Source organism: Pezoporus flaviventris, unplaced genomic scaffold (assembly GCF_033815535.1).
Source record: "Pezoporus flaviventris isolate CSIRO_AGI_PZ_B2104156 unplaced genomic scaffold, CSIRO_AGI_Pfla_v1 ptg000041l, whole genome shotgun sequence".
In the NCBI taxonomy this organism is placed as follows: domain Eukaryota; kingdom Metazoa; phylum Chordata; class Aves; order Psittaciformes; family Psittacidae; genus Pezoporus; species Pezoporus flaviventris.
In genome coordinates, this window is record NW_026892589.1 from 10,337,971 (window position 1) to 10,364,887 (window position 26,917).

Genomic DNA, 26,917 nt, shown 5'->3' on the forward strand with positions numbered 1-26,917 from the left:
CTGTACTTTGATGCCAGGATAGCAAAACATGAACACAAGTAACGAAAAACCCCAAATCATTTCTGCAACATTAGGAAGGACACTGTTTTTCTAAGAAAGGCAAGAATAAGTAGCAGTGTTATCTAACCAGATTCTGAAAGAGTAAATTCATGTAACTCCACTCCCCGTGGTACTATCAGGGAAAAAAATGTAGTAATCACAGATGTACAGTAAAAATAAATATATTACTGCAAATCCTTAATCTTCCTGAAAAGCTGCAAGCCTCTAAGTGAGAAATATCAACCATTACCTTGCTGAGAGGTAAAGAACCTGGCATGTATTTTTGATACTCTAAATCTTCCCATTCACAGTTATGCTTCACGTTCATCTCCCTACACACAGCAGAAATACCATCACTCGCACTTCAAGTCTCTTGGCATCAAGAGTTTGACCTTGTGTCTCTTTCACAAGCCAACTATTAAAAACAAGCTGCCCAGACCAGCCAAGTTTTCCAGCTTGTTTGACATGGTTTCCTTAATTGAAGTTACTGATGACACAGAACTTCAACAATTATTAGCCTAATTAGGTCTTATTTCAGAAATACACTTAGCCACCTGCAGATCTTGAACATTTATTACCATTTTATGAAGTTGAGCTTTTATTTTACAAAGCAATTTGTTTCATAGAAATTAAGGAGAAGGGAAGGTAGTAACTGTATCCAAAGCGTTTATCCTGCCATTCACATTCAACAGTGAATAACTGCTAGAATTGCTGAGATGGTTCTGAAGACAACAGAAATTATATGAGCCTGTTAACTTCCAGGAGCGGGCTCCTAATGCAGAGAAATCAGACTGCAAAATTCTCCAGAAATCCTTCTTCTCCCCTGTTTCTCATTACTTCTAACAGATCAGACAACAAAAATGCTCTATGCTTTCAGATCTGCTGGGGAACACAGCTTACTGCTGCTATGATATTATTTCTATGGTCAACTATATATCTGCACAAACCTTTACTATTTAATTTTTCTTACGTGGTTCTTTATTTCCAGCATAACTTTAGGAAAACATAACGGCTCTGTAAATCCCTGTCCGTATTATTACAGGTTATGTAAACTTTTCAAGCTCTGAAAATAGCCATGCTAGGAAGCAGATATTATCTGAGAGTAGAAAAATCAAACTACAAAAGTATATTGCATGTCTTATTTGACAATGCAGTAAGCATCTGACCCTGCGATTCTATGTCACCTTCCAGGAAACCAGTTATTAGTCTTATCTGTTGGGTAAAAGAGCTTTCTCAGTTCATTAGCATAGATGTTATTAGCTATCTACATCTTCTAATCACATGATGTCTTAAGTGTTTATTAGGTTTTACATCTCACAAGCTTCAGCCACATTCCACTGAAATCAAAAGGAGCCTTTCATCACAGTATGATGACATCAAGCCTGTGATCCTAACTAGCTATGCTCAATCCCTAAGCTAAATTGTTAAGAGAAGATCAGTCCCAGTTTTAGTGTTTACTTAGACTGTCTTGTAATTTTTTGTCAATCAATTTACAGCAAAAGCCTGAACTTTCATTGTCTCTCTCAAGTCTAAACAGGCTTCTAAAATGGCTAAGAAAACTGATGGTGTTGTATTATAGACTCCTGTATTACAAGGTCAGAGAAAAACATTTTGATCATGTGGTCTGACCTCCAGACTGACACAGGCTGCAACACTACCCTAAACAGCCTGAGTTACTAAATATACTGAAAACATTGCCTTCTTGGAAGTCTGTGTTGAAATCTGTGCTTGGTTCAACTTCTGGGTTTGACTACAGTCTCTCATCCTCATAGGACAAACTGTGAAGCTGGCTGTTAATCAGAATGCAGAATCAGAATGCAGATTAACTTTAAACACTGGTTTTTGTAGATTTAGTCAATAAATATTTTAACAGCCAGCCACTGAAAATACTGCAGCTAGAAGCTAACACATGCACAATACACAAACATCACCTGTGCAACTCTCAAGTCTGCTACTGAGGCTGCGAAGAAATACTAATTCCATGATTTTTGTACTAAGATTGTACTGTACCCATAACAATAACATTTCACAGCACTCTTTCAGTTTCTCTTAGGCTATTGCTATTTTCGTTAGCAACCCAAACTATAAGATTAAATGTCCAAAAAGCTGAGATTTCTTAGCTTTTGGTTTAGTACCATTCACATTTGGGGGCTGGAGGTGGGGGGAAGCCTCCCACAATGAAATGTATTTGATGTAGTCTGCCATTCACTTAAATTTACCATTAAATTCTTTCTGAAGCCATTACACTAACTTAGAGACTATTTATGTACTGGTTATATTTAACATGAGTCAGATGATAAGGCTGTTCTATGACTAAAAAAAAAATACAAATCAGTACAAAGAATATTCATAAGAAGTCTGTTCTATGAAGAAGGTCTTGAAATATTCTGAACAGCCTATTTTATTTTAAAGAATAACCTGACAATGTATGGTCTGACCACCAAGGACATTTAACACTCATGCCTCAAATGTATTATAATTTGCACTGTAGGGCATGTCCTGTTTCTTTACATTCAGTCTTGGGAATCCTGAATTTGAAAAATTTCCAAGGACACTACTAAAGATACAGGCAAGAATTACCTGGTTAAATATTTCCCACAAAAATCATTAAATGTCTTTTAAATATGGAACAGAACTTCATCAAAAAAACCTTTAAAAAATCATAAAAGCCAAAAGGTGAACCAGATTGGACAGCTTTATCTGCATGAAAGCTAGGAATCTTTTCAAGTGCACTTCATTGTGCAAACCTACACTATCAAAATCATATTCTTCTGAGCAAAACCGCCTTCTATTTTTGATGTTTTTTTCCTGATTTCTCCAAGTTTAGTAGAATTTTTAAGACTTTGAAACTGGAAATACCCAGAAAAGCAATTCAATGGGAAATCCTTATAAACTCCAATTAGGAGTCATCCACTCTGGCTCCTAACTGGTACAGCCAAAAAACCTACCTCCTTGGGCAAAATTAAAAGAAGTGGAAATTGTAGGCTGCCACATGGATACAGAGACAAAACTGATGGGATGAAACAGTCATAAAAAAATAATACTGGAAAATCTAATTCCAGTTTTCAAGTTATTACTTAACAGGCACAGATGTCAGAGTCACATTTTAGTTTGCTTTTCATGTACATTATGAATTATTTTGCACTTTTGCATTAGTACACATTAGGCAAAATACTGTCTCTAATACATTAGATGAAATGCACTTTAGGGGGAGCTTCCCCCTCTTCAATCTGTTGACTGATATTTTAATCATAAAGTGGTTGGACACGAGATCCAATCAACACTGAGGCTGTGCTAGCAAGTGACAAATCTTTTCACTTCAGAAAACTATTAATCTTAGTGGTGCTGTGCTTGCGTGCCATGATTTACTGAGAACAAAATAATGTCACAAAGCTGAGTTTAAAATTGGGCACCAGTTTTGAATAATGGCACACATTTACTGATGCGATAAAGCAATTGACAAGTAAGGATTCATTTGTAACAGAGGGAACAGCTGTACTATCAGAGATCAGACTGATGAACATAATATTGAAATATTTTTACCACAGTAAAATGCCTACGAATTCTTCTTTAGGGAAAAGGCAGCTGGAACGATTAAAGCATTGCCAAGACCAGGTGTCTTTAAATTAGGTCATCTGCCTTACATGCTGTTACTTTGGTGAAAATGGAAACGGGCTCTAGGTCAAGACCATATATTAAAACATCAACACGTATTTCCTTTCTTCATCACTTCTTCGCCTCACTGGCTCTTCTGCAAAAGACATCCAGAGTTTCTATCACACAACTTTAATGCACAGCGTGCTCAGGTGCTGGTGCTTTGGTCTAACTTACTTTCTAAGAGACAGTGACCCATAGGTCATGATGATTTTATCTTTTGGTGCTATTCAGACCAGAAATGTGGAGACAGCCCATGTAGTTTACTAACCAGACTAATCCGATTGATATTCTGCCTGAATCTAATGGAAGATTTTTTTCACTTTCCTTATCATTAAGTCATTTTACAACCTAATCAGTTGCCCTTCACATTGTAAAATTCTTTCATCATTGACATCTACCGAGAATAAATATAATGAGCACAGAAAAAAAAATGAGTTTTACCTGCATTTTGTAGAAATCTATACCAGTCAAATGTTTCCTTGGGTGTAGTCTTAATTCCTGTGTAGACAAAACGAGAAACACAACATGTTTAATTGGTCCCTGGATGGCTGAACTATGGCTCTTGAAGTGTTGCCCTGAGAAAACAGTATTTCTGTCAAGCACACTGAATTCCATACACAGCTGTTCTCATCTCAAACTTTCCCCATCCCAACAGGGTCAGGTTGCCTGCACAATGCTTCTGTAGTCATCAAACTGAAATTCAATTGAAAATTTTGCCCAATCACACAACACATGAAATTCTTTAGCAATCCAGGGAATTAAGCTCACTTATACCTCGCTAATATTTGGCCTTTTAAAATCTATACAGGGGATAGTATTATCTAAGGGGACATATTCCAAAACAGATACAGGTCAGCTGAGATAGACTCTTCATTAGGGACTGTAGTGACAGGACAATGGGTAACGCATTAAAACTTAAACAGGGGAAGTTTAGATTGGATCTAAGGAGGAAATTCTTTCCTGTTAGGGTGGTGAGGCACTGGAATGGGTTGCCCAGGGAGGTTGTGAATGCTCCGTCCCTGGCGATGTTCAAGGCCAGGCTGGACAGAACCTTGGGTGACATGGTTTAGTGTGAGGTGTCCCTGCCCGTGGCAGGGAGGTTGGAACTAGATGATCTTAAGGTCCTTTCCAACCCTAACTATTCTATGATTCTAAGTCCTTAACATAAGGCAAAGATAGCAAATTAAAATTATATAAAATTACATAAATATTAATTTAAACTGAATGTTAATTTATTTGGTTTGCCTCATAGAATCATAGAATAATTAGGGTTGGAAAGGACCTTAAGATCAATTATTTTACTAATGAAACTATTATTTTTTAAATATCTTAGCTATTGCCTCCCAATGGTCTTAAATATAGACTAAATATGGCCTAAACAGACCTCATAATGAGCTTTTCAACATAGTAGTTCTGAAAACAATTTTATTTTCTTTGAAAATTAAATATACCAAATGAGCTTTGGAATCTGTAGATCAATCGGGAGCTGTAGCTTAAGCAATCACATCTAAAATGCTGAGTTGAGTGTCCCTAGACTACTCAAGCACTTTGGATAAGATACTTGTTGGGCATCATTATGCTGGGAACTCCACGCATTAAAAGGAATTTAGTTTCAGAGAATAATCATACTGCATCAAAACTTCCATATACTTTGAAGAAAGTTCGGTGCTCCCCTAGATATGACCTTATCTTTCAGATTGCTACTGTAAGGAATCCGAGGAAGCTTTTTTTGAAAAGAACAAAAAGCTGAAAATTTAGGCTAAGAGACTGCAATACTGCCCCAGTTAATGTAAATGGCAAAAAGCTCAACTTCAGTGGAATCAGGACTTCAAATCCCATACCCATTTCAGCAAAATATTTCCTGTGTAAAAATAAATTAATAAACTGAATGCCTTAGTCAATATTTCAAAACTCTCACCTTGAGTCTGGACATATATTTTCTTCCTAGCATCTGGCTTTAAAGAGAAGGAGAAGAAAAGTAACTTTCTTAGTTCACTATAAAATATCAACCTTCAAAAAACCCCAACTGGTCTAACACAATGCACATCAGTGTGGTTTTCTTTCGACTATTAAAAATCAAAATAGACAATTAGAGAGATACACTTAATGTACACCAAAACCCAGCAATGCAGATTACATTTACAGTGAACATTTACAGTATCAATGAATCAATTTTGCAATTAACACAATTACAAAGTTGTGCAAATGTATTTTTAATTTATCTCTGTATCCTTCATCAAAATCATTAACTGCTTATTGCATAGGAAATTAAAATATCGCCCTAGAATAGAAAGATTTGCAACTACAGAACAGCCCTACTTCCCCAAAAATATTACATCTTGAGAGAAAAACTATAGCTGGTTTTGAAACCACAGTCTACATTTATCCATAATAGAATTTTATACACATTGGGCATGAAACAAACCACATTTACCTCGAACCTTTCCAGAAATTGCTGATGGACTTGTTCACACAGGAAAACTGTCCAATAGTAGTTATTGCAGAATATCCCCAAATAAAAATTGCATAAGAAATTATTTGAAAATAGCTATTTTAAAAAGTAATTACTTACAACTTCCAAAGCTACTCCCAAAGTGCTACTAAGCTAGTTATTTCATTTAAGTGATTAAATAAGCAAGTTCCTATTTCAGTCTCTTTCTACAACTCAAATCATGAATTTGGGAATACATTTTTTCCACAAAAACATCAAAGTATTCTTGAGAATGTTCTATATATGATAACAAAACCACAACAAATCCAAAACCAAAAACCCAACGCTCCCCAGCAAACAAGCAGAGGTTTTTTGAGCTCACAGTATTTGGGCAAACCTTTGTGCTAGTTGCTCTAAAAAGCACTGGTTGCAATGCCTGTAAAGGAGTATGCTAAGGTATTACTCAACTGGTGTAATCTCCAACAGATTTGCTCAATATAACCTTGAATGTTTCACTTTTGAACTATATTCTTGTAAGAATTTCAATTAATGCTATTGCTTCATTTTTTTTTAATTATGTTGAACCTTCCAATCCTTATGCACCAGTTTCCCACTACTGAAATAAAACACTGACTGTAAGCACAAGGTCTTTTACAGTATTTCAAACTTACCTGGAACAAAGAACATTATAAATACTGCATTATGTAGTTAATAATTAAAGATAATTTATTCAATGTAATAGAAAAGGATTTGTCAGAAGATATAGCCCTTGAGCACAGTGAAATTGCTTACATGTTCGTAATTCAAATTCTTAATTGACCATCTAACAAATAAAGCACACATTAAAGGAATAATGCAGTTCACATCAGTGTGAGTTAATATATAAAAACTGTTAATATTCTGTGACCTCAGTATGGAAAGATGCATTCTTATTCTTCACTGTTTGAAAGTAAATGTGTGGCGTTTGCTTTCACCCTTTACATGAAGATAACAGCTAGAAAAACAACACAAACCTCAGCATTTAAGACACAGATCAGCAGTTGGTATGTCAATTTAGGACTTGACAGACTTGCCTCCAATTGTCAGTCTACTGCAGACCTTCTCCAAAACACTAAGAATAGGCCCAGAGCACAAAGGTGTTTAGGTAAAAAACAATCAAAGTATTTAAAAACATTTGAGGTGCTGATTTCAAAGGAATCTCAAAATCCAAGTTTGTTTTTCTTCCTCATACTCTGTTACTTTGTCTTTTTCTGGCATAAGACCTATGACGGAACCTGAGCCTTTCATGTTTACCCATCATGAAGTTAATGTTAGCAATTATTAAAACCAAGTTACATTTGTAATGTAAATACCAGATCCTGTGCCTGCTCAGGTATCCTTCTAATGCAAACAGACTAAAAAAATAATAATCAACTCATGCTGAAACAAAGTATTGAAAATTAATTTGAACTGTTGTACAAGCTCCACTCCAAGTGATTTTTTTTTTTTTTTAGGCAAGGGTGTATTAATGGGTTTGTAAAATGCAAGTCAGAACTGAAGAGATACCAAGCAGTTAGTTTCTACTTCTTGCATTTATTGTTCAGCTTCAGCTGATGTTTCATAAGATGAGGTGAGTGGAGCTAACAACTGGTGGCAGCTTGCAAGAGGGTGGTCCTGCTTTGTTGTTTTTATCCCAGTGTGTTGCCCCTTACTGTCAGCCAAATAGTTACTGCTTGCTCTGCACTGGATCTGGTGCTCAGTGAAGTTCTCTATGAACCAGTTCAAGTTTTTAGCTAAGAAGTTAGTTAGAAAGCTAACCCTGCACAGAATATCAGCAAGCCCTGCGGCCTCATGTGGAGTTTTTCACAGGTCACTAGTGCAGCCTGACACTACTGTCTTCAGAAACCAGAAACCAGGACTGAGCACTGTCTACTTCAAGGCTTTGTCTCAATTTTCTCCACTGGAAGTCTGCCATCAGCTTAACCATGCAGGGGTGAAAATGTTGACCCAGTCTGTTTTCAAGCAGGAGCATCAGATGCTAAAATAATTGCACTGTATCACTGAAGTAGACTTGCAATACAGCAGATGTAATGGTACCAACTAAATGGAGAGAAACTGGACAAACCATTATTATTCCCAGTCCTTTCCTGGCTAAATTATATCCTCCAAAAACATTGCCATATGTATTTAACCACTATACTACTGGATGAAAATAATTTTATACAGTGTTTTTCCCATATATCATTCAGCACAGTGTATTTCATTCACTTTTCAGAAGGAGAGATGAGTTTCAACAAAGTTAACTGCTACTTATGTGCTACATATTCCTCAAGGCGTGGTCAACAGGGCTGTATATCACATATTGCTGGGCTTAGCACAACTTCAGTTTTACCTCTGGATTTCACTTTAAAATGTTCATTCTATTTCCAGTGTTGACAAAACAAGTATTTTCAAATTATTCTTCCTAATTCTTTCTTGTAAGTAAAGCTGTTTACTGCATTTTAGCAACACAGAGTTTATTAAATGATGCAAAAAGAAACAATACATGCATATGGATGGCATCAGGAGAATCTCGATAACAGCAGCAACGATTAGTTTTAAATGTTAGAGAGAAACATTTCCTAAACTGCTGTATACTCTTTTCAAATGCTAAACAGCTTTTAAATGCCAGATCTATTTGACCTGTTGAAGTACATAAATATGAAATGCTTTCTCTGAAAGGAAAAACAGGAATACAGAATATGAAGATTATTGCAATTCTCTAGCATTATTTAGAAAACATTTTAGGAGAATGCATAGTTACTATAAGCATCACCATCATCATGTAAACATACCCACTCTGCTGCTGCCAGTTCCTTCATTTTCACCGTGAAAGCCACTGCAAACCTAGTTAAATGGACAAAAATAGTAGGGAACATCTGCTTAAAGTGTTTAAACATAAAACCAGGAAAGTACTTCAGAAAAATTCTTTGTAAGAACAAAGAGCATTATTATAGATGAAAAACAGAAAGCAGGCTTTCTATTTGTTTTACCAGAAAATACTGGTGAAACAAAGGGTACCTCTTCAGGCTTTCCAACTTAGAGCTCTTGGGAGTTAAAGTGAGGATTTCTTAAAGTAAGAGAAAACCCATTTAATAGGAAAATACCCCCATTTATTTGATTAATATGTACAGCTGCAGTAGTGAGCTAGCATTTCCTGTTTCTACATCATTACAAGCTGCACTAGCCCTCTTCCTAATCAGGAAGCTAGGTAAGAAGGGATCTTAAGTCCAGTAACCTTCATACTACTATTGTTTGACAATACCCAGCCCCACTGTTTGCAACTCACTCCAATTGAGTTTAATTCAAATGAGTAGATGAACTTTTCTTTAAACCTTTCCTCAGTGTTCTCTCCTTCTAAGTAGTCAAAGCTGTCAATGAGTAACAAACATTTGAGAGACAAAATTGTTATTCTTCAGGAAAAATACCAGAATTAATTAAACTAAAAAAGAAGAAAGATGACCCAGTGATTTGACTTCAGCTCCAAAATTTCACAGGCCTGGGACACTCAGCTCTAGCTCTGAATGTTATGCACCTGCAGTGCAGATGAAATTTGCAGTGCTGAGTTAAATGCCTGATATTCCTCTATAATAAATAGGGAAGAATTCAGTGTCCAGAAATTGGAGTTACCACAGTCATCATCTCAAGCAAAGAGACCATTAACCTAGCCAGACACAATACTTACAGAAGGGCACTTTGACTGTTATCACCTTAAGACTCTTGATATGAGAAGGGCCTTTAAATGAAAGAACTGTAATAGTATACTAACACCATCTACGCCTCCTTTACAATAATATATAAATGATAATACCAAAATATGAACAAGCAAACCGAAGTATACTTGAATAACTTAATGACTAGAGTTGTCATCTGGCAGCAAAAAAGAGAATTTTAATTCCCAGCCTTACCTCCACTTTTTCTCTTATGGCTGTTTATAATGGCTCAGCTGGACTTCTACTTATGTGCCTTTATGAAATGGATGTAGCACACTATCATTTCACATAATGGAAAAGTTACATCAGAGAACATTTAAAAGCAGCAGTTTTTATTTTTGGGTTTCTCAGCACAGAGAGACTTTAGCCACAAAAGTCAGATGTTTAAGCCATCTAGATAAACAAGTTATGCTTAATGGGAGCTTGGTCTAATACCAAAAAGTCACACAAGATACTTTTATGGAGTCAGAGTTAATAAAGAATTCCTGTTCAGAAGAGATCTTACGAACATGCTGGGCTTTAATGTAGCTTTTAAGTTGTGATGGAATGTAAACACATACTTTGACTTTACTCAAATGGTATTTTAGTGTTAACTGGAACCACAAATGGGACCATTTTTGAAGACTATCAGTACTGTGGAATAGAAATCTTTGAATGCCTCCTTCATATGAGACACAAAATGCCTGCTAAGCGAAGTTGCTTTTTTTTTTTTTACTGCTTTTATAGATATTGAATATAAAAAAGAGGTTATCACATATTACACTTCTGATTTGGTGTTTGTTTTTCATAGACATAACGTTTCTGTCCTGAGCCGACCCTATGACTATGACCCTATGACACCTCAATGGCTAGAAATGAAGCACATTGCCGAGTCACAACCAGAACAGTGCTTTCCTATTGGAGACATTATAATCTGGGGACATGAAATCACAATCATTCATTAGAAGTCACATAAATGCTGAATTATAACTCCTACTTTTGTTTGTTGAAACAAACCTTATTCCAGACCTTATTCCCATACATTTGTTTCGTAGTATCTGCTTTATGGTATTACAATGAATTTCATATATACAACTTGACAGCTTTAAGGTTATTAAAGCCATTGCAAATGCTTGTTTTGTCAAGTTGTACATGCTCCTCTTCCAGTTTTTGCAATCACACTTTCAATACACTGCATTAACAAGCAGAAAAAAACTCTGTTGCGCCTAAGTCTACGAAACTGTTCCACAGAAAAAAAGTACCCTAGAGGAGTACAACTACCATTTAGAGAAATTTGATTAAAAATGAAACACTCATAAAGCTAGACAATGTTCAATACTTTGTTTTATGGAATGTGATGGTATATTGTACTGGACAAGTAATCTACAATTCATGATACTTTCTGCTTAGAACCCTGCAATCAATAAAGAAAAAAAACAATAAAATCAATGTTTCATTTAGTAGCTATGCAATGAATAATACTAGTGATAATACTGGGTAAGAGATGCAATCAGAGTAAGTTCTAGAAAACTGAATTACTTTCCTGTAGCAGAGAAAATATTATCAACTGAATAAAGATGCAGTAACATATTCTGATACATCATGGGCAATCCCTGCTACTAAGCTATACTTCAAGTTCCTAACTTAATCATCATTAAAAAAACCCAAACATTCAGTAAAACAGTTTTTGCACAGGTATATTAGTTATGCTTCTGATAGATCATATTTTAAACACGGAATTGGATCAAATAGGCACTCAGAGATTCTGGTTTTATATACTTTTCGTTTTGCACAGTGCTGAAATTTAGCTGACACATTAGATACTTTTTTTTCTCTTCCTTCAGACCTGTTTAAAGAATAACTTCTGATTATCTGATAACAAAAGCAAACAAGTATATAAACTTAGTCTTGAATGGGTCCTTAAGCTGTTTTCCAACTACAAGTCACACTAAGACGCAAGAACATGCCCTAATGATTTCTCAATAAACGTGATTAAGTGCCGTCTTTAAAATCTGTTTACCTACCACATTTTATAGGGCACAATAGACAGAAGACCATATCTATGCCAGTGTTAAGCTAGCTAATAACAGCTAGAACATATAGTGCTATTGGCAAAGGTAAAACTACGAGATACAAGCCTGCTGCAGATTCAGTATGCATTTCCTCATTGCTAACATGAACTAAAATCCATACTGCTGCATCTGTCCCACTGTAATTATGTGTCTTACCTAGAATGAACAGAGACAGTATCCTGATCAAGCGCTGTTCAGCAAAGTAGTTAAGTTCTCCTAAAGTAAATATGCAAGCAGTACCACTGGATTTGATAAGATGTTCCAGATGCTTAAATTTTATCTCACCTTGTACACTCAGGGACCCCCTTCGCTTATGTAGAGCTCAATTCTGGAGTGATGACTCTTCAGAATACTCAAGTCATCAGAGGCTCAGGCACAGTATAGTCCATGAAGCTGAGTGACCTGCTGTAGCAACTTACTGCCACCAAGAAGACATCCTTTCTCGTATCCTTCCACAAGCTGACTTTTCTTATTAAAGGGGTAGAAAACTAACCCGGAAAAAAAAAAGAAGCCAATTTTACACCATTTAGTGAGTTAAACCTGCTCAAAAAGCAGTCCAGTCCTGGCACAAGGAAGAGTGGATCACACAGCCACAAGCAAGAGAAAGGAAAAGGAGCGCAAGAGAGGTAGCAGTAGCGCCATCCCTGCCATCGGTGAGCTATTATGCTGGCTACACATAAAATGGTAACATTAGCCTCAATCTCAGTAAAACTTAAACTATTGCTTAATGTCATCCACTGGAATCTCTACATCTGTAAAATGCTTTAGTTTCCAATAAGAAAAGGGCTTACTGGCCAAACATGGAAATGATCAAACACTGCTGAAGGCAAGCAAAAGGACACTTCTTTTCTGGAGATGCTGAAACAATGAGTAATGCTTTTTGGTTCTCAGTCACTTTCTCTGATTTCTTGAACTACATTAAATGACTACACTGACATGTTACTAGGAATTTTATGGACATTAAAACACCCTGTAAATACTCCTTTGTCAAGTCACCTAAAAAACTGAAATTGACATTGAAATTGAAATTAAAGACATTTTTCAGCCTGTTTCTTTGCTCACGTACCTAGAGAAAGGATCACATTATCGGGGGGGGGGGGGGGAGAACAAAATCTTTGTATGCGAGTCATCTGCATTATTATCAAGAATTCTGTCAACAAGCTAAAAGCCACGCCTCCAAGAGGTCCGATTCTGTGATGACCAGGACAAACACCAGTTACTTTTAGTTGTTATCTCACTTAAGTGTGCTGAGCATCTTGGTCTGTACGGGAATGAAATGTTAATTCCAATACAGAATGTTTTATGTGTTTGAATATATGTAATATAAACCAGAATTTACTAAGAAGCAAAAGTTTAAAAAGAAAAAGAAACAACTTGGTGCAACATTTAGCACTTCTGGCACAGGGCCTTTGCAAACAGAGTCCTACCTCGTTTATGCTTCTATTACTACAACAAGATTTAATGAGAATATTCAGACCTCCACCACTAATAAATATTTGCAATTTAAATAATCAGACCTCCACCACTAACTCACCATTAACTACCTCCACTACTAAAGATTCACTATTTAAATACCAAATATCAGCCACTTCGTGGCCAGGATAGTTCTGCACAAATGAGAACTGTATGGATATTGTTTCAGATATTTAGATGTGCATTTCTTTACCTAAATCTCTGCAAATATAAATAGTCTAAAATAATTTTGGTAAGAAATCTAAACTTGATTTCATAAAATTGTATCCATTACAAACATGTCAAATAAGCCACAATCAAGCTGCTATGGTGTTGAGTTATACTAACCATCAAAGGCTGCCTTTATAACTTCTACCCATAAAGCAGATTATTCTACAGAGCAACATGCTACCAAATCCCAGGTTAAGTACTCCTGCTATTACTCTTGTTTCTTTCACCTGCCTTAGAATTTTATATCCTCATCACATGCATAGTTCTATTATTCCACAAAACAGAATTCAGTAGGCAAAGCACAGGATTAGTTAGTAAGAGTACATATTTCATTAGCTTTTAATGGGATTTGAGTCTCTGAAAATTCACAACCCAAGAGACCAAGTTTCAGCAGTATCTCCATCAACTCTTACACGGACAAATACGAGGAAATATAAAATGAACAGACTGCATTCAGACTATGTTTTATGAAGAAAAAGATCTGCCATTACAAAAATGCAATTTCTTGTCATAAACCTTCCACACATGGTTTTACCTGGCTTCTTCTAGCACTGCTCCCATTACCCGATGTTTCTCTTCACATTTGACATCTTCATTTACATCTGTCCCACCAAAGATAATTCCAAAAGGAATTTTGCTACCTGCAAAGCAATGACTATAATGTAAAGTTGACCAACATAGAAACATATAATCATACAATGGTTAGTGTTGGAAAGGACTTAAGATTATGTAGTGGCAATGATTAGACAGGAACATTAGCAGTATAAGAGTATACTGATAATACTGTATCACTTATGTAAGCAAAAGCCTTTGAAAAGGAAACGGAGAAACTTGAACTTTCATGACGTGGGCACTGAAAACACCCCATACAGTAATTACGCACTTCCATAGCATGTTATCTGCTGTGTCTCTATAAGACACTTCTTTGCCTTTTCCATGCTCAGTAAAACCAATCAGCTTCTTGGCAGCCCACCAAACAGCCTATATATTTTAAATGCTATTCACATTTAATAAGATAAAGTATTGCAAGGTTTTGTCACAGGTATTTAGCCTCAGCCACTCACTCACTGCCTCCTCAAGCATTCCAACACGGAGGGGTTTGGGTAACCATCCTGCAAAGCTGGTTACTGATTTTTTAATTTTTTTTTAAATATTGACTTCTGAAGCCAGTTTTATTGCTACAAAAAATATAGATGGATCTGCACCACTGGAAAAGGCCACCAAATTAAATAAGGCAGTATATGTGAACCTGCAACAAACCCACTGTTTTTCCTAATGCCATCCCAGAAGATGGATCTGTGCTTATAACTGGTTGTTCCAAGACCCTCTGTGATCACTCAAGTTAGGAAGTTGTTTTACAATGCCTTACAGTGCTCAGAAGAGTATGAGCAGAGGAAGTCATGTTGGCTATGAGACATTCTGCACAAGACCTTATCATCATTCAAATTTTAGAGTATCAACAAAATCATACATATCCTTGTGGTGTACGCTCTCTGGTAAAAGCCTAGTTTTGATATATGGCATCAGAATAAATTCATATTTGTGAAAGGGTAAAGCCACCAGAACAGGTAAGTGTAGCACTTCTATGCTAACAGTTGCTAGACCTACATGGACATGGTCAAAGATCACTTAAGAGGAAAACAGAAAAGCCAATAGTAGTGCAAGATACTCCTTTCTAATAGTATTTCTTTTCAAGTCAAGTAATTTTTAGTAACTGACAAGTCACCAGTAATGTTCTCCCCTTAAACTAATCAAGATACCAGACAATAATGCTTACTGTTGATTGTTTCAGCACTGAAACCAATTAAGCGGTCAGTTTTACACCACATTAAGCTAACAAATAACAGCCTCCTGGTGGCTAATTACTACATGCAAAACATTGTTTTAAATTCCAAACAGGACTGCAGTCTTGCAAAGGAAGCAGTCTCCAATAAGGCAGCCTACAAAACCTGCCATTAAGATGACCAGTTTTGTGGATTTTGCAGACCTCTTAGTTTTAACAGATGAAGCCAAGGTTTCCTCCTGATTGGGAACAAGAATAGGCAGTTAGGCCATACTGCCACTACAAACTGTGTATCAAGAAAGGCACAAAATGTGCTCTGTTTTTTCACTTTTGCTATCAGATGGAAGGGGAGAGGGATGAGGGACTCCGTAGACAACACTATCCTCAGCAGTGGACCACCAACCAGGCATAAGGGGTTGCTGTGTTGGTGCAGGTTCTTCCTTCTAGGAGATAACATAAATGACCTTGAATGTTCATGACTGTGGAAACTATCAGTGACACTTTCTGTAAATATCCAGTGTCTTAAGGGGTTGGAGAGAAATGACAGGTTAAATTCAATGAGCTCTTATAATTCATGATTAAAATTAATGGTTAAAATCAAGCATATAAAGAAATCTTAAAGCAAATGAGGAACATAATAAATATGTTGATAAAAATAGAAAAGGTACTCTATGTTTTCCATTTATATTTGAAAATTAAGTGAGCTTTAAGATGAGGATTTACTAGCATTGCTAATTGCTTCATTACTAAATGAAAGAAACAAAAAGAATGAAAGACTAATTGCCATTCTGGCTACTTAAAAGACTTTCTTTGGCATTTTTAGATATTATACTCTAAGTATATAGAGCTTTTAGGTTTAATTTAAGGTTTGTAGCAAAGCACCACAGCATTAGTCTTCAAGAGGCTTTCTGCAATAATTTGTCTCTCTAATAAATAAAACAAGTAAATAACTACTGTCATCCATTACATGTGTTGATCATACATCCCCAATCATGTAAACAAAGTTTCCAGAATAAGGCCCAAAAGATTGGTAGTATGGTAGTAATGGCAGTATGGTTCTAATCACTGGATTTCTTTATGCTAATTCATCATATAGACAGTATGGAAGAACACATATTCCATGAAACAGGAATCTCCTTCAAATCACTTTTTCCCTCCAAGAAGTCTACAATAACTTTTATTAGGATCATCCCAGCTATCATATTATTTACTGCCTTGCTTTTCAGATTTCTTTTATTTTTCTTTCAATTATTGCAAATGCATTTTGGAACAGTGTGACTGCGATTTATTTAAATTACTGAGCTTTTGTAAATCATTCAAGTATCAAGCTCTGCAGGTTACTTGCAATTTTGAAAAGCTAACAGCAACAGCACTTGGGCAATGCTATGCACGTCAAAACTACAACACAGTTTTAGAGTAAACATTTTAAATGCAACCTTCTTTTTTATTCCTTAGCAAAAAAAGAGATAGTCCTCAGACCTTCCATAAGCATCTTCCAAAACAATTCTTGATCTTGTCACAAAACCAATCATCTCTATATTCCAACAAGAGAAATCTTAATACATATGTTAGCAGAGATCATCTTGGAGAATTACTTACTTTATTTGTATTCTAGGGTCCCTACCAGAATCAGAGCTTCATTGTAACACAAGATACACAAGCATGCCAGATGTAATAATTCAGGCTTTCTAAAAACCCACCAGCACAAATTGCAGGGGGACTTCTTAAGTCTGAAAACCAGCACAACAGAACTTATACTGAGATCTGATGAAAGTATCAAATTACTTGTCTTTGTCCAAGTGAATAGATTTGTACAACACAGAAATGGATCCACACCTGCAATTTCAGAAGGTGACTGCCTGTAATTTTGAAAGTCAGGGCTTCTAGTGTATCATTAATGTCAGGCTAAATTTTGTGCTATGTGGCTAGATACAACAGAAAAATTTATTAGTTTTCTGGTAATACCCTGTCTCCTATAGTTTAGCTGGCATGAACAACATCTTAAAGTTATTTAATGTCCAAAAAACCCTGACTCTTTTTTGAGCAGAAAAATCAAATTAGCCTCTATACTTTCTATTTGACCTCAGCTATACTTAGCCAAGCCATTATCCTCTGAAGGAACACATTTGCTGAAAATATCTTAATGTTAATATAATTCTCTTATCTTAATGTAGTTAAAGTACTTAATCATAAAATGCATTATGTGCTTTAAAAGTACATTTATTTAGTTCTCTCCTCCCTGGATTAGATCTCGCACAGAGAAAGATTATCAGTATTTCTGAACATTTGTTTAAATGGATAAACAGAATAACTACAGTATGTGTGGGTTTATACATTTATAACTATTCATTTTCTTCTCTTTCAATACCTTCTTAAGAGGTATTTTTACTGCAAAATAGAAAGAGGATTACCTTGCAGAAGTCTGCCTCCTTTATAAAGATGAATGGCCAGGGCTCCATCAAACTTGTCTGTGGAGATTAGGTTTGCTATTTCAGTTTGACTTTCATACATGAAAGCATCTTTAAGAACACAGATGTGACCTGCAGCATGTAGATGATTCCTTCATTATCAGAACAAATACAAAAAGAACAAAAAAATACACTATTAACATTGTAGGCATGCTAATATATAAAATAAGCCTAATAAAAATGTTTTTCCTTAATAATTTTGGTGATATTCGCATTTATGCTCATTTTGTTCAAGCAACCATGGAGCGATTCACAAGGTTGTGTTTTTTTTTACTGGAAAACATTTATTACCTTCAGCATTGTGAAGCCACAGGCACATTTCCAAGCAACAAAATCTGCATCCATTTTAAAGCCCAAGCCTACAGCATCACCTCTGGAAATCAGCAGAAATGAAGCACAATCAGGATCTTTCCTGATTGAGCTTCTGCTTAATATGCTGAAAAGACTCCTTTGGAATTGAGTGTGTTAGATCTTTATCTTAGAGTTTCTTCGATTCTTATTTTGTAGAAAGGCCACTGAGTGAAAACAGCACAAATACATCCAGCTGATCAATGCTACTGAAAACACAGAATATGCAAATAAATGAATACCTAAATAAAACTGGAGAGTTAAAATTGTATCCCCTTTTTGTTTGATTGTGGCTTTAATTGCTTCTTGTCTTAGTTTACCCATTTGTAAAAAAGGCACAGGATAATTGAAGTATAAGAAAAAAAAAACCCACAAAAGTTAATTACACATTTTCACAGTCTTTTTTAAACATCTCAATTTCTAACAAAGAGAAAACATAAAACAAAACGAACACCCAAACCAACACCACCACACCCCCACACTTCCTTAGCTCACCTATTCATCCTTATGGTTCCTAATATTAAAACATTGATTGAAAGACTGCCAAAGTCAAGAAACTGATTGACTACAGGGAGCTTTACTTTAGGCATTTTGGTGAGCCTTGTTTTAGCCTTTTCTTTTATACTCAGGCTCACAATTCCTCCCATGGAAACCAGAGTCATTTATCAATGTTTCCATTGATCAAACCCACGTTTCCGAGAAAATCCATATTTTGATAAAAACTAGCACATTGTATCTGCTGACATGTACTGTTTACATTTTCAGTATTATAAAAAGACCACAAGAATGCTTTCTGCTTATTACATATTGTTCCAGTTGATTTATTTCTCATAGCGTATTAACTGCTCTGGCATTAAAATCCTAACTCAATGGCTTCTTGGATAATGTCGCTGTTTCGTTTCTTGATCATTTCATATCCTCCCAAGGAATGTAATTTTCTGTCCTGAAGAAGTTAGTCATTACTGCAGAAATTGGTGCTAAAAATGTTGTAAAATGTCTAGAGGCCTTGGAAGGAATGTATTAGCACTATATCAGACAGAGCTCCATTGGCACAACATATGGTGCTGTATTTCTTCCTTATTCTAAAAAGAAACTCATTTTACTTTTAACTTCACCATTTGAAACAAGACCAATAAACTGCAATAAGTACTAGTAAATAATAAAGTACAGCCAGATTGTAAGCTCCTTATTTACACTGTTGAGCAATTACTTACATCAGCTGTCCCATGAACTTGTTCCAAGTACCTGCTTGCTTTTTGGAAGAGGCTCTCAATTTATAACTAAATAATGATGCCCAAATCTCACAGCTGTGGAAAGAAACTCTCTTGGGCAAATAGTTGGGATGCTCATGCCTGTATTCCATAATTTCACAGGTGCTCATTAAATAGTCTGAAAGATTCCTTTCCCCATCAGTATTGCAATTACCATAAATCACTATCATGTACAAGCAATATGTTTGCATATTACAATTAATTTGAAAATAACTCTCTCAGGACATCGGGAATCAAGAAACTCAGTTAGGAATGTTGATCTAAAGCATCTTTTTTAATACACTAGGAAGGAATACTACTTCTTTCCTCCACAGTCTCCACAGCTCCAAATCTCACAGCTGAATGGCAGCTGTTTCTGCAGTAAACAGAAGGGGACTCCCTCAAGTATTCCAAGGCTCACAAATTGTGTTTTACCTCTGTTATTTCAACTTTTTTTTTCTATGCATAATGACTCAAGAGCATGTAAAAAATTTGCATATAGCTTAACAAAGAAAAAAAAAACCAAATTATTCCCAGAAACATTCAAATTCCCAGATGTAAAGAGGCTTTAATCTCATAAACATACTATTGAGCTCAACATGATTAGTCACAGGCTTCGGATTATGCATATATGGAAATATATGTGCATGGAAGCAGAGATATTGGGCAGTATTTAAATACTGAAATTTGCAGCGATATTTTCGTATTTGCTAAATGACTTTTCATCTTTATAATAAAAAAAGCAGATTTTCACACATATGCTGTTATCAAGAAACATGATAAGAGGGTGCTGCAAAGTTACTGCAGATTTTTTTTGAAGGCTGATCTGTCTGCAAAGTCACAGATGTCCCTGAATCAAGCCAAGACATAAGAGATACATTACCCATCCTTTCTCCTCCTGGCAACTTTGTATTCACATTATTTTGCCATTTCATAAACAAATACTTTCTGAACGAAAAATAAAAATGAACATTCACAGTCTCCTGCTGTCTGTGAATCTAAGATAACACTGAGAATGCTAAATCTCATGGTCACATTTTATCTCCGTCACAGTTTTTGTACGTGGTAGATAAATTTCCAAGTGTCTTACCAACCACTGATTATTGCTTGATACAGAATTTGCCTTGCTCTGCCTTATCTTTCTACTGAAACTCTCATGAAAGCCAATAGCACTGCTTAGGGATATTAACGTTTCTAAAATGAAGTTCCAGATTTTGGGTGTTATACTAGGAAGTAACCAAACAGGGAAAATTTCAGTCATCCAGTAAGTTTGAAAGGTCATTTCTTAGAGTACATTATATTAGTCACTGCTTACACTGTGATACATACACATATTTGCACAATGAACAAAATATTTCCCACCTCCAGGGATTTTAATTTTCATGGAATCGATATATTTTGTTTTATTTTTTAAACTCTTGGAAACCACGAGGCTTGTCAGTGAAACTTCTGTCTGCTCTGGATCTATACCATCTGCAGAGAGATATTGCCAAAAGGTACAACCACTTTCTGACATGTTTTCACTTCATTAAAGATTTTTATAGAAAAACATTTTTCTCTAACACGACTATGAAATACCACATGATGTTTTATAACCAAACTTCAACCTGAATCTGCAGTTCACAGGTCTTCATATACAGAAACAGTTTTATAGTTCCAAACATAGCATGGCCAAAGCTAAGACACAAATGAGCAAGAAGTATGTTTACTTCTAAAGTACTGTAGTTTTGAAACTTGCTTCATTTTCTGTTATGTGTTCCTCTCAAAAACATTTATGTTCTAATTTTCAACCAGTATTTCGATGGAATTACTTGCAGACAAAGAATGTTTGATTTCCAAAAAGTTCCTGGTAGGCAGATACACTGACACATCTTGAATGGCAGAGAATAGGCTTAATCCAAAAATATTTAATTATCTCTTTCCCCTAGGCTGCCTATTCTGTAAAGCAGCTATGCATCAACTACTGTTAATCTATAGAGCCCAATTCAAAACTTACTAAGTGAGCAGAGTCACCTCCACTGCCTTTCTGAAACTCAGCCATAGCTGAATATTCACAATTCCCACTGAAGTTGATCAAATTGCAAGAAAACCTTGAAACCCTGCTCAATCTTCCCTGTTTGTATTGCAAATTCTTTTTTCTTACTTGTTAAAGCAAAGCATTCTTCATTTTATTTCTCTCTCAAATTTCCCCCTTAAACAACACAGAGAAATCGTGTTGGCATGAATGAAGTATGAATAAGAACAGAAATAAAAATACAGGTGAAAATGGGAAGAGAATCCTTCTGAAGTCAGTAAGTGTCCTTTGGAAGGACTAAATAACTCTGCAAAGTTTATTCCTGCCTTATAAATAGGTCTAGCCATGTAAAACATTTTGGGATGCAACATACATCAAGTGCAGGCCACGTAAACGAGTGCTTCTCAGTTCCAAAGGTGGAGGATGAATGCCTGCCTTGCAGCTGCCTGCTCTGGGAATGGCCATGCAAACAACAGCAGGGTTAAACTTGCACAGCACCTATGCAAACTGACGTAAGTAGATGAAACACCTCTTGTGATCTACCACGAAGAGAGGAGGATCTCCTGCTGTACAAGCGCTCTTCTGTATGGTTTTAATGGTGGCAGATAGGGTAAGACTAAACAGAAGAAAAGCTGCTGCTCAGAATTACTCCAATAAATGTCTAAGGAGAAAAATAATTGCAAAGAGCATTACTGAATTTGTGGGTTTAATTCTTTTGCAGTTGATTACCTGGAGATTTACCGAATGGCTCTCTCAGCTCTCCCATTTCAAATGTGAACTGAAACCATCCTTCTCTCTCCAAAAAATATTTAATTATTGACAAAGTGTTTAATCTAAATCTTTCTCATTAACCAATTAATTCAAGATTTCTATTCCTCCTTACTAGCAAATAATAGAAGATGAACAGAACATTTCAAGGGGCAGAGAAGATTCATTTACTTTCTTTCCTAACACCTTCTTTGATCTTATTTCTAAGGCTGAAGAATGACAGCCTAACCAAAGACTTTTGCTTAGTGTTTTATCCTCTACTCATTGCTCATAGTTTTTAAGGTGATTAAAGATTATGCACACCAATACAGGAATAAAGCCCACAGTGCATTCATTATATCACTTGTTTTAGCAAGCTCATTTCTAGCCAAATTAGATTCTGGTCAGTTTTGTCACCAGTTAATTTGAACTCAGGAAATTAGTATTTTCTTTATGAAAAGATGAAGCAGTTATAGGAACAGCTATAATATCATAAACATGGTATACCCAGTGATATTAAACCACAAATTTATGCTGGCAAATGTCCAACCTGAAGACACCTTCATTGTTTCATTTATACTTAACCAAAGCTAAAAAAAAAGGTGAACAAACACATTCATAAGCATGTACTCGGATACAACTGAAGCCCAATATTAACTGAAACATGCATTTTCAATGCACTATCACATATGCTACAAAGGTTGCCACATGAACCTTAGGCAAGGCAGATTAGTGTAAGAAGTGACATTCCCCAGGCCTTTGGCCATATACAGAATCTTATGTAAATTTATTTATTATTTTTAAATGGCATAAAGTCATAAGAAAACCAGTATTAGGATGGAAGTATCTGAGTTGGATAGTTTTAGTGATAGCTGTGACTTCACTAGCCTCTTTACTCGCTTGCCTTATCAGACTTCTTTCTTTTTCCTGAAGAGGCACATTTATATTATTATGACAAACAGTATTTATGGTAGGTGATAAGACAGCAACTGAACATGACAAATTACTGACTTTCAAACACTATTTCTGGTAGAATCCTTAATCCACCTTTATTGTGAACATGAATTAAACTGACTTTTCACTCGTTTTCTTTCTGTTCGAAGGTGTACGTGAAAGCAGCATCCACTTTTGTACCCAGTATGCCTATAAAGCAAGAGGATGCTAAAGCAAGTTGATGCACTCTACACAGATCACTGCAGATGTGTTCACATAGCTGCAAATGACTGCATTAACATGATAATATGTTAAACCATCTGCCAACTGAGCTGTTGCATCTCACCAAATCTTTCATACTAAAACACATTATCTCAGGCCACAATGCAGGAGTCACAGCTGGAGAAGGTTAACCAAAAGTGCTCATTACTATGATTCACATAAGGGCACCTTGCTAAACCACTATGTCTTGATAGAGTATGCTTACATGATCACAATCCACTTCAGTGTAATTGAAAAACAATTTGAAATAATACGTGGACATTTGTTTTCTGTGTTACTCAGGCTTAGCTTAACTAGAAATAATGCAAAACCTACTTTCCCCTAGATGATCTCTGAACGGCTCCACAGTCTAAATGTTTGCCTGACTTTCCACAAACTTCAAGTGGGAGATGAAGTTAAGTGAATATTTAATTTGTAAAGGTATAAGAAATAACCTTACGGAGGAAGAACGGGGATTGATGTCCCCAAGAATAACTACTTTTGTATTATCCAGTGAGAGCAAAAAGTAAGAGATGAAAGGAAATGCAGAATACCACACAAACCACGCCACAGAACTCTATGCTGGTATGCACAAGTATAAAAATGTGTTATAAACACGACATACTTGTTTTATCTCAACATCTTATTAATACTTATTGTTCATTAATACTTATTTGCTAACTGTAAATCTCAGAAAACTTCAGCTTTATCGGGTCTTTATGCTCTGTTTGCTTTAAACCTTCAACACCTGTGTGACCGACATGAAGCAGCAGATATGTTCTACCATTAGCTTATACAAAGCTTTGCACAAATCCAAGTCTGAACTTGGTATGACACAACTAGTGCAAAAACTGAGTGTCACAGGACTATTTTGAATGCACAACATTAAAAACATGACACTATGCAGACCGAGGTCAGGGAAAACTTTACTACAAGAAGGCTACCCTAGAAGATGCATCGTAAGAGAAATAACTAAACTGTGGATGACTCAAACAGATAAAAAGCAACCAAGTCCTTATTTCATGCCTCAGAAGGCAAAAACCATTCTGAAACATTTTAATTTTCATTGTATTTCTTTCAAACACCACTCCCATGCACAGCAAAGCCCTTGGAAATGCTGTCAGCCACATCCCTTTCCCAGGTGTCATAGAAAAAGTTAAACAGGGACATTAAGCATATTTATGCAGTTCTGTTAGTCCAGACTATTCCAAAGCACTACAGATTCGTGTCCATAATCCCCAATGGAGCCGCATGTGGAATCCCCACAGCAAGGGCACTGACTGGAGTAGCTCTTGTACAACTACTGCTGCAGGATGGCTTCGGTTCAGACCCTCATCACAGCTCCTACAGCCTCCTGGTCTTCGCATTGACTTCTCATCTCATCCCGGGTATTCCCCAAAGCGGGCACCTCTTGGAAAAACCCGCTGCTCCACTAACACCGACTCTACAGGGGCTCTATGGGGCGGCCAGTGAGGGGAACTCTGCTCCTGGATTGTGAGCCTGGGTCACCCTGCAAATGCAACCGGCTCCTGTGCCCAAAACCTGCCCTGAGCAGAATCAACTTCGGTTTGGTTCTGGGGTATTTTCTGTGGGGCAACCCCTCAGCTCCCCCTCTCCCCTACCCCCCAGTAACGGGGCAAAGGGGGACACCTTGCCCTGGCTGAGCCACCGCAAAGACTCACCTGGGGCCGCCCCCGACACCCCTCCAGCCTGCAGGCCCCGGCCGGCGTTACTGGAGGGGCCCTGCTTCGGCGGCCCTCTCACAGACCCCCGGCAGCCATCCCCACAGCTGAGGCGAGAGAGACGCGGCCTCCGTGCGCCAGCGGGGGCAGCCAATGGCGGACGCGTGACCCCCGCTACCCGCGGACCCCAGCCCCAGCCCGGAGCCTCCTCTGCCCGCCAGGGAGGGCTGCGGCAGCTTCAGCGTGCGGGGGAACCACCCCCATCCCTGCCCGCCGGCTCGCTGAGGAGCGGGCAGCGCAGGCGGGAGCAGTGGCGAGGATTCCAAGGGTAAGAGCAGGTAGCGGGATCCCCGATCCCATCGCATCGCGGGCGGGGGACGGACGACACTTACTGTATCCGGGCCGCGGTGGTCGCGTTGCCGGTCCGCGCTCGGAGGCACGCCAGCAAGAGCAGCCTCATAGCGGCCCCTCCTGTCCGCGCGGCGGGAGCCACCTCAGTGATGGGCAGCGCCGCCGCCCCCTCACCTGCCGGCGGCCCGGACGCGGCCCCGCAGCCTCCCGGAAACCGCGGCGCGGGGCCGGGGTGCCACCTGCCGCAGCCCCCGGCCCGCCCTGGGGGTGGCGGGACCACTCTGGGGAGGGGATGGCCTTGTCCTGACCGGTCCTGTGCCAGCCCCTCACCTGTAAATAGCGCCGTGTGTTTTCATTCAGCGGCACAAAGACGATGGGCTCACAGCATGGCTTCGGGGGAGCCCTAAATTAAAGGTCTTCGGAGAGAACATGAGGAGAAGGTCGGTCTCAGCCACCGTCTCCTCAGGCTACACTGCCGTTGCCATGTGTCTCCCAAGATGGAGGTGGTTCATATTATGTGCAGGAATGGGGAAAATACTAATTGTGGGTAAGATGCCAACAAGTAGAAAAGCCAGAGGAATGGGCTCGTCTAAAGAACAAGGCAGTGGGATGGTCAAAGACCACACCGAATGTCAGGAAGGCCATATAATGAAGAGCCAAAGGTGTGTACGTCCAGGGGAGAGATTTGGTGAAGAACCTCAGCTTCCATAGCAGCAGGCAGAACCCGAAGATTCAACAAAGCAGGGAAGACAAAAAGGAAGAGCCTAAACTCAGGAGGGGAAAAGCTGTATCCAAATCACCAAGCCAGTCTTCAGGATAAACCCCAATTGGGAGCACAGCGAGCAGCAAAGACCAGATGAGTGGCGCAGCAGGCACCAACACTGAGTTGAGGGAGTCTGTTGGGAGACTGATAGGGGCCAGGCGGCTGACTTTAGATATGGTCTTGAATTTGGGTCAGTATCTTGTGAAAACATTGAGAGAACAAGCAGGACATTTGTGTCTGGGAGACAGATGAGAAGGAGGGCGTGATCTGACAGAAAACTCACTTTTTTTTGCCTGTATACTCATAACCTGGTCTAGTTTCCTGGTGGAATTCACTACAGGGCCACATGGATGCTTATGTTTCCCCAAGGCTGTAGGAAGGGAGGTCTACAAACTGCACTGCCTGTGTACTGTGGCTTAAGGCATTCCTCCAAGTCTCAGTATCAGGTAGAGGGAGAAAAATATGCCAGATACAGAGAAAGGCTTTTAAAGTTAGTAATTTTTAAAACAGTACTTCTTTAAATAACTCACGTGGATCTCTGAGAATAATTGCAGGAATTGAGGGTTTAGAAGTGATAAAGATATATATTTGAGTATATTCTGGCAAATTGTAAGCATTTTGGTACACTGGCCCATGTTTTGCTAATGGGTCTTCATGCTGCGGAGCTATGTTCAACTATCTGCATCTCACTGAGTTACCACTTAGAAATAATCCAGCACAACATT

General features: G+C 37.7%; 1 protein-coding gene across 4 annotated transcripts in view; it reads right to left on the minus strand.

Moving 5' to 3' along the window:
* Nucleotides 1-26,917, minus strand: part of GLT1D1 (glycosyltransferase 1 domain containing 1) — a 58,309-nt gene that overhangs the window by 26,307 nt on the left and 5,085 nt on the right. The window contains exons 1-6 of one of the 4 annotated variants that reach the window (XM_061466174.1): nucleotides 26,230-26,901; nucleotides 17,787-17,935; nucleotides 14,128-14,233; nucleotides 8,941-8,992; nucleotides 5,615-5,651; nucleotides 4,138-4,194 (exon numbers count right to left, since the gene is read on the minus strand). In XM_061466174.1, coding sequence (XP_061322158.1) covers nucleotides 4,138-4,194; nucleotides 5,615-5,651; nucleotides 8,941-8,992; nucleotides 14,128-14,233; nucleotides 17,787-17,886 — 352 coding nt within the window. In that variant the 5' untranslated portion in view covers nucleotides 17,887-17,935; nucleotides 26,230-26,901. Of the gene's footprint in view, nucleotides 1-4,137; nucleotides 4,195-5,614; nucleotides 5,652-8,940; nucleotides 8,993-14,127; nucleotides 14,234-17,786; nucleotides 17,936-18,686; nucleotides 18,740-25,470; nucleotides 25,677-26,229; nucleotides 26,902-26,917 lie in introns of those variants that run through there. The other 3 variants (XM_061466172.1, XM_061466171.1, XM_061466173.1) reach the window with 3 other exon arrangements.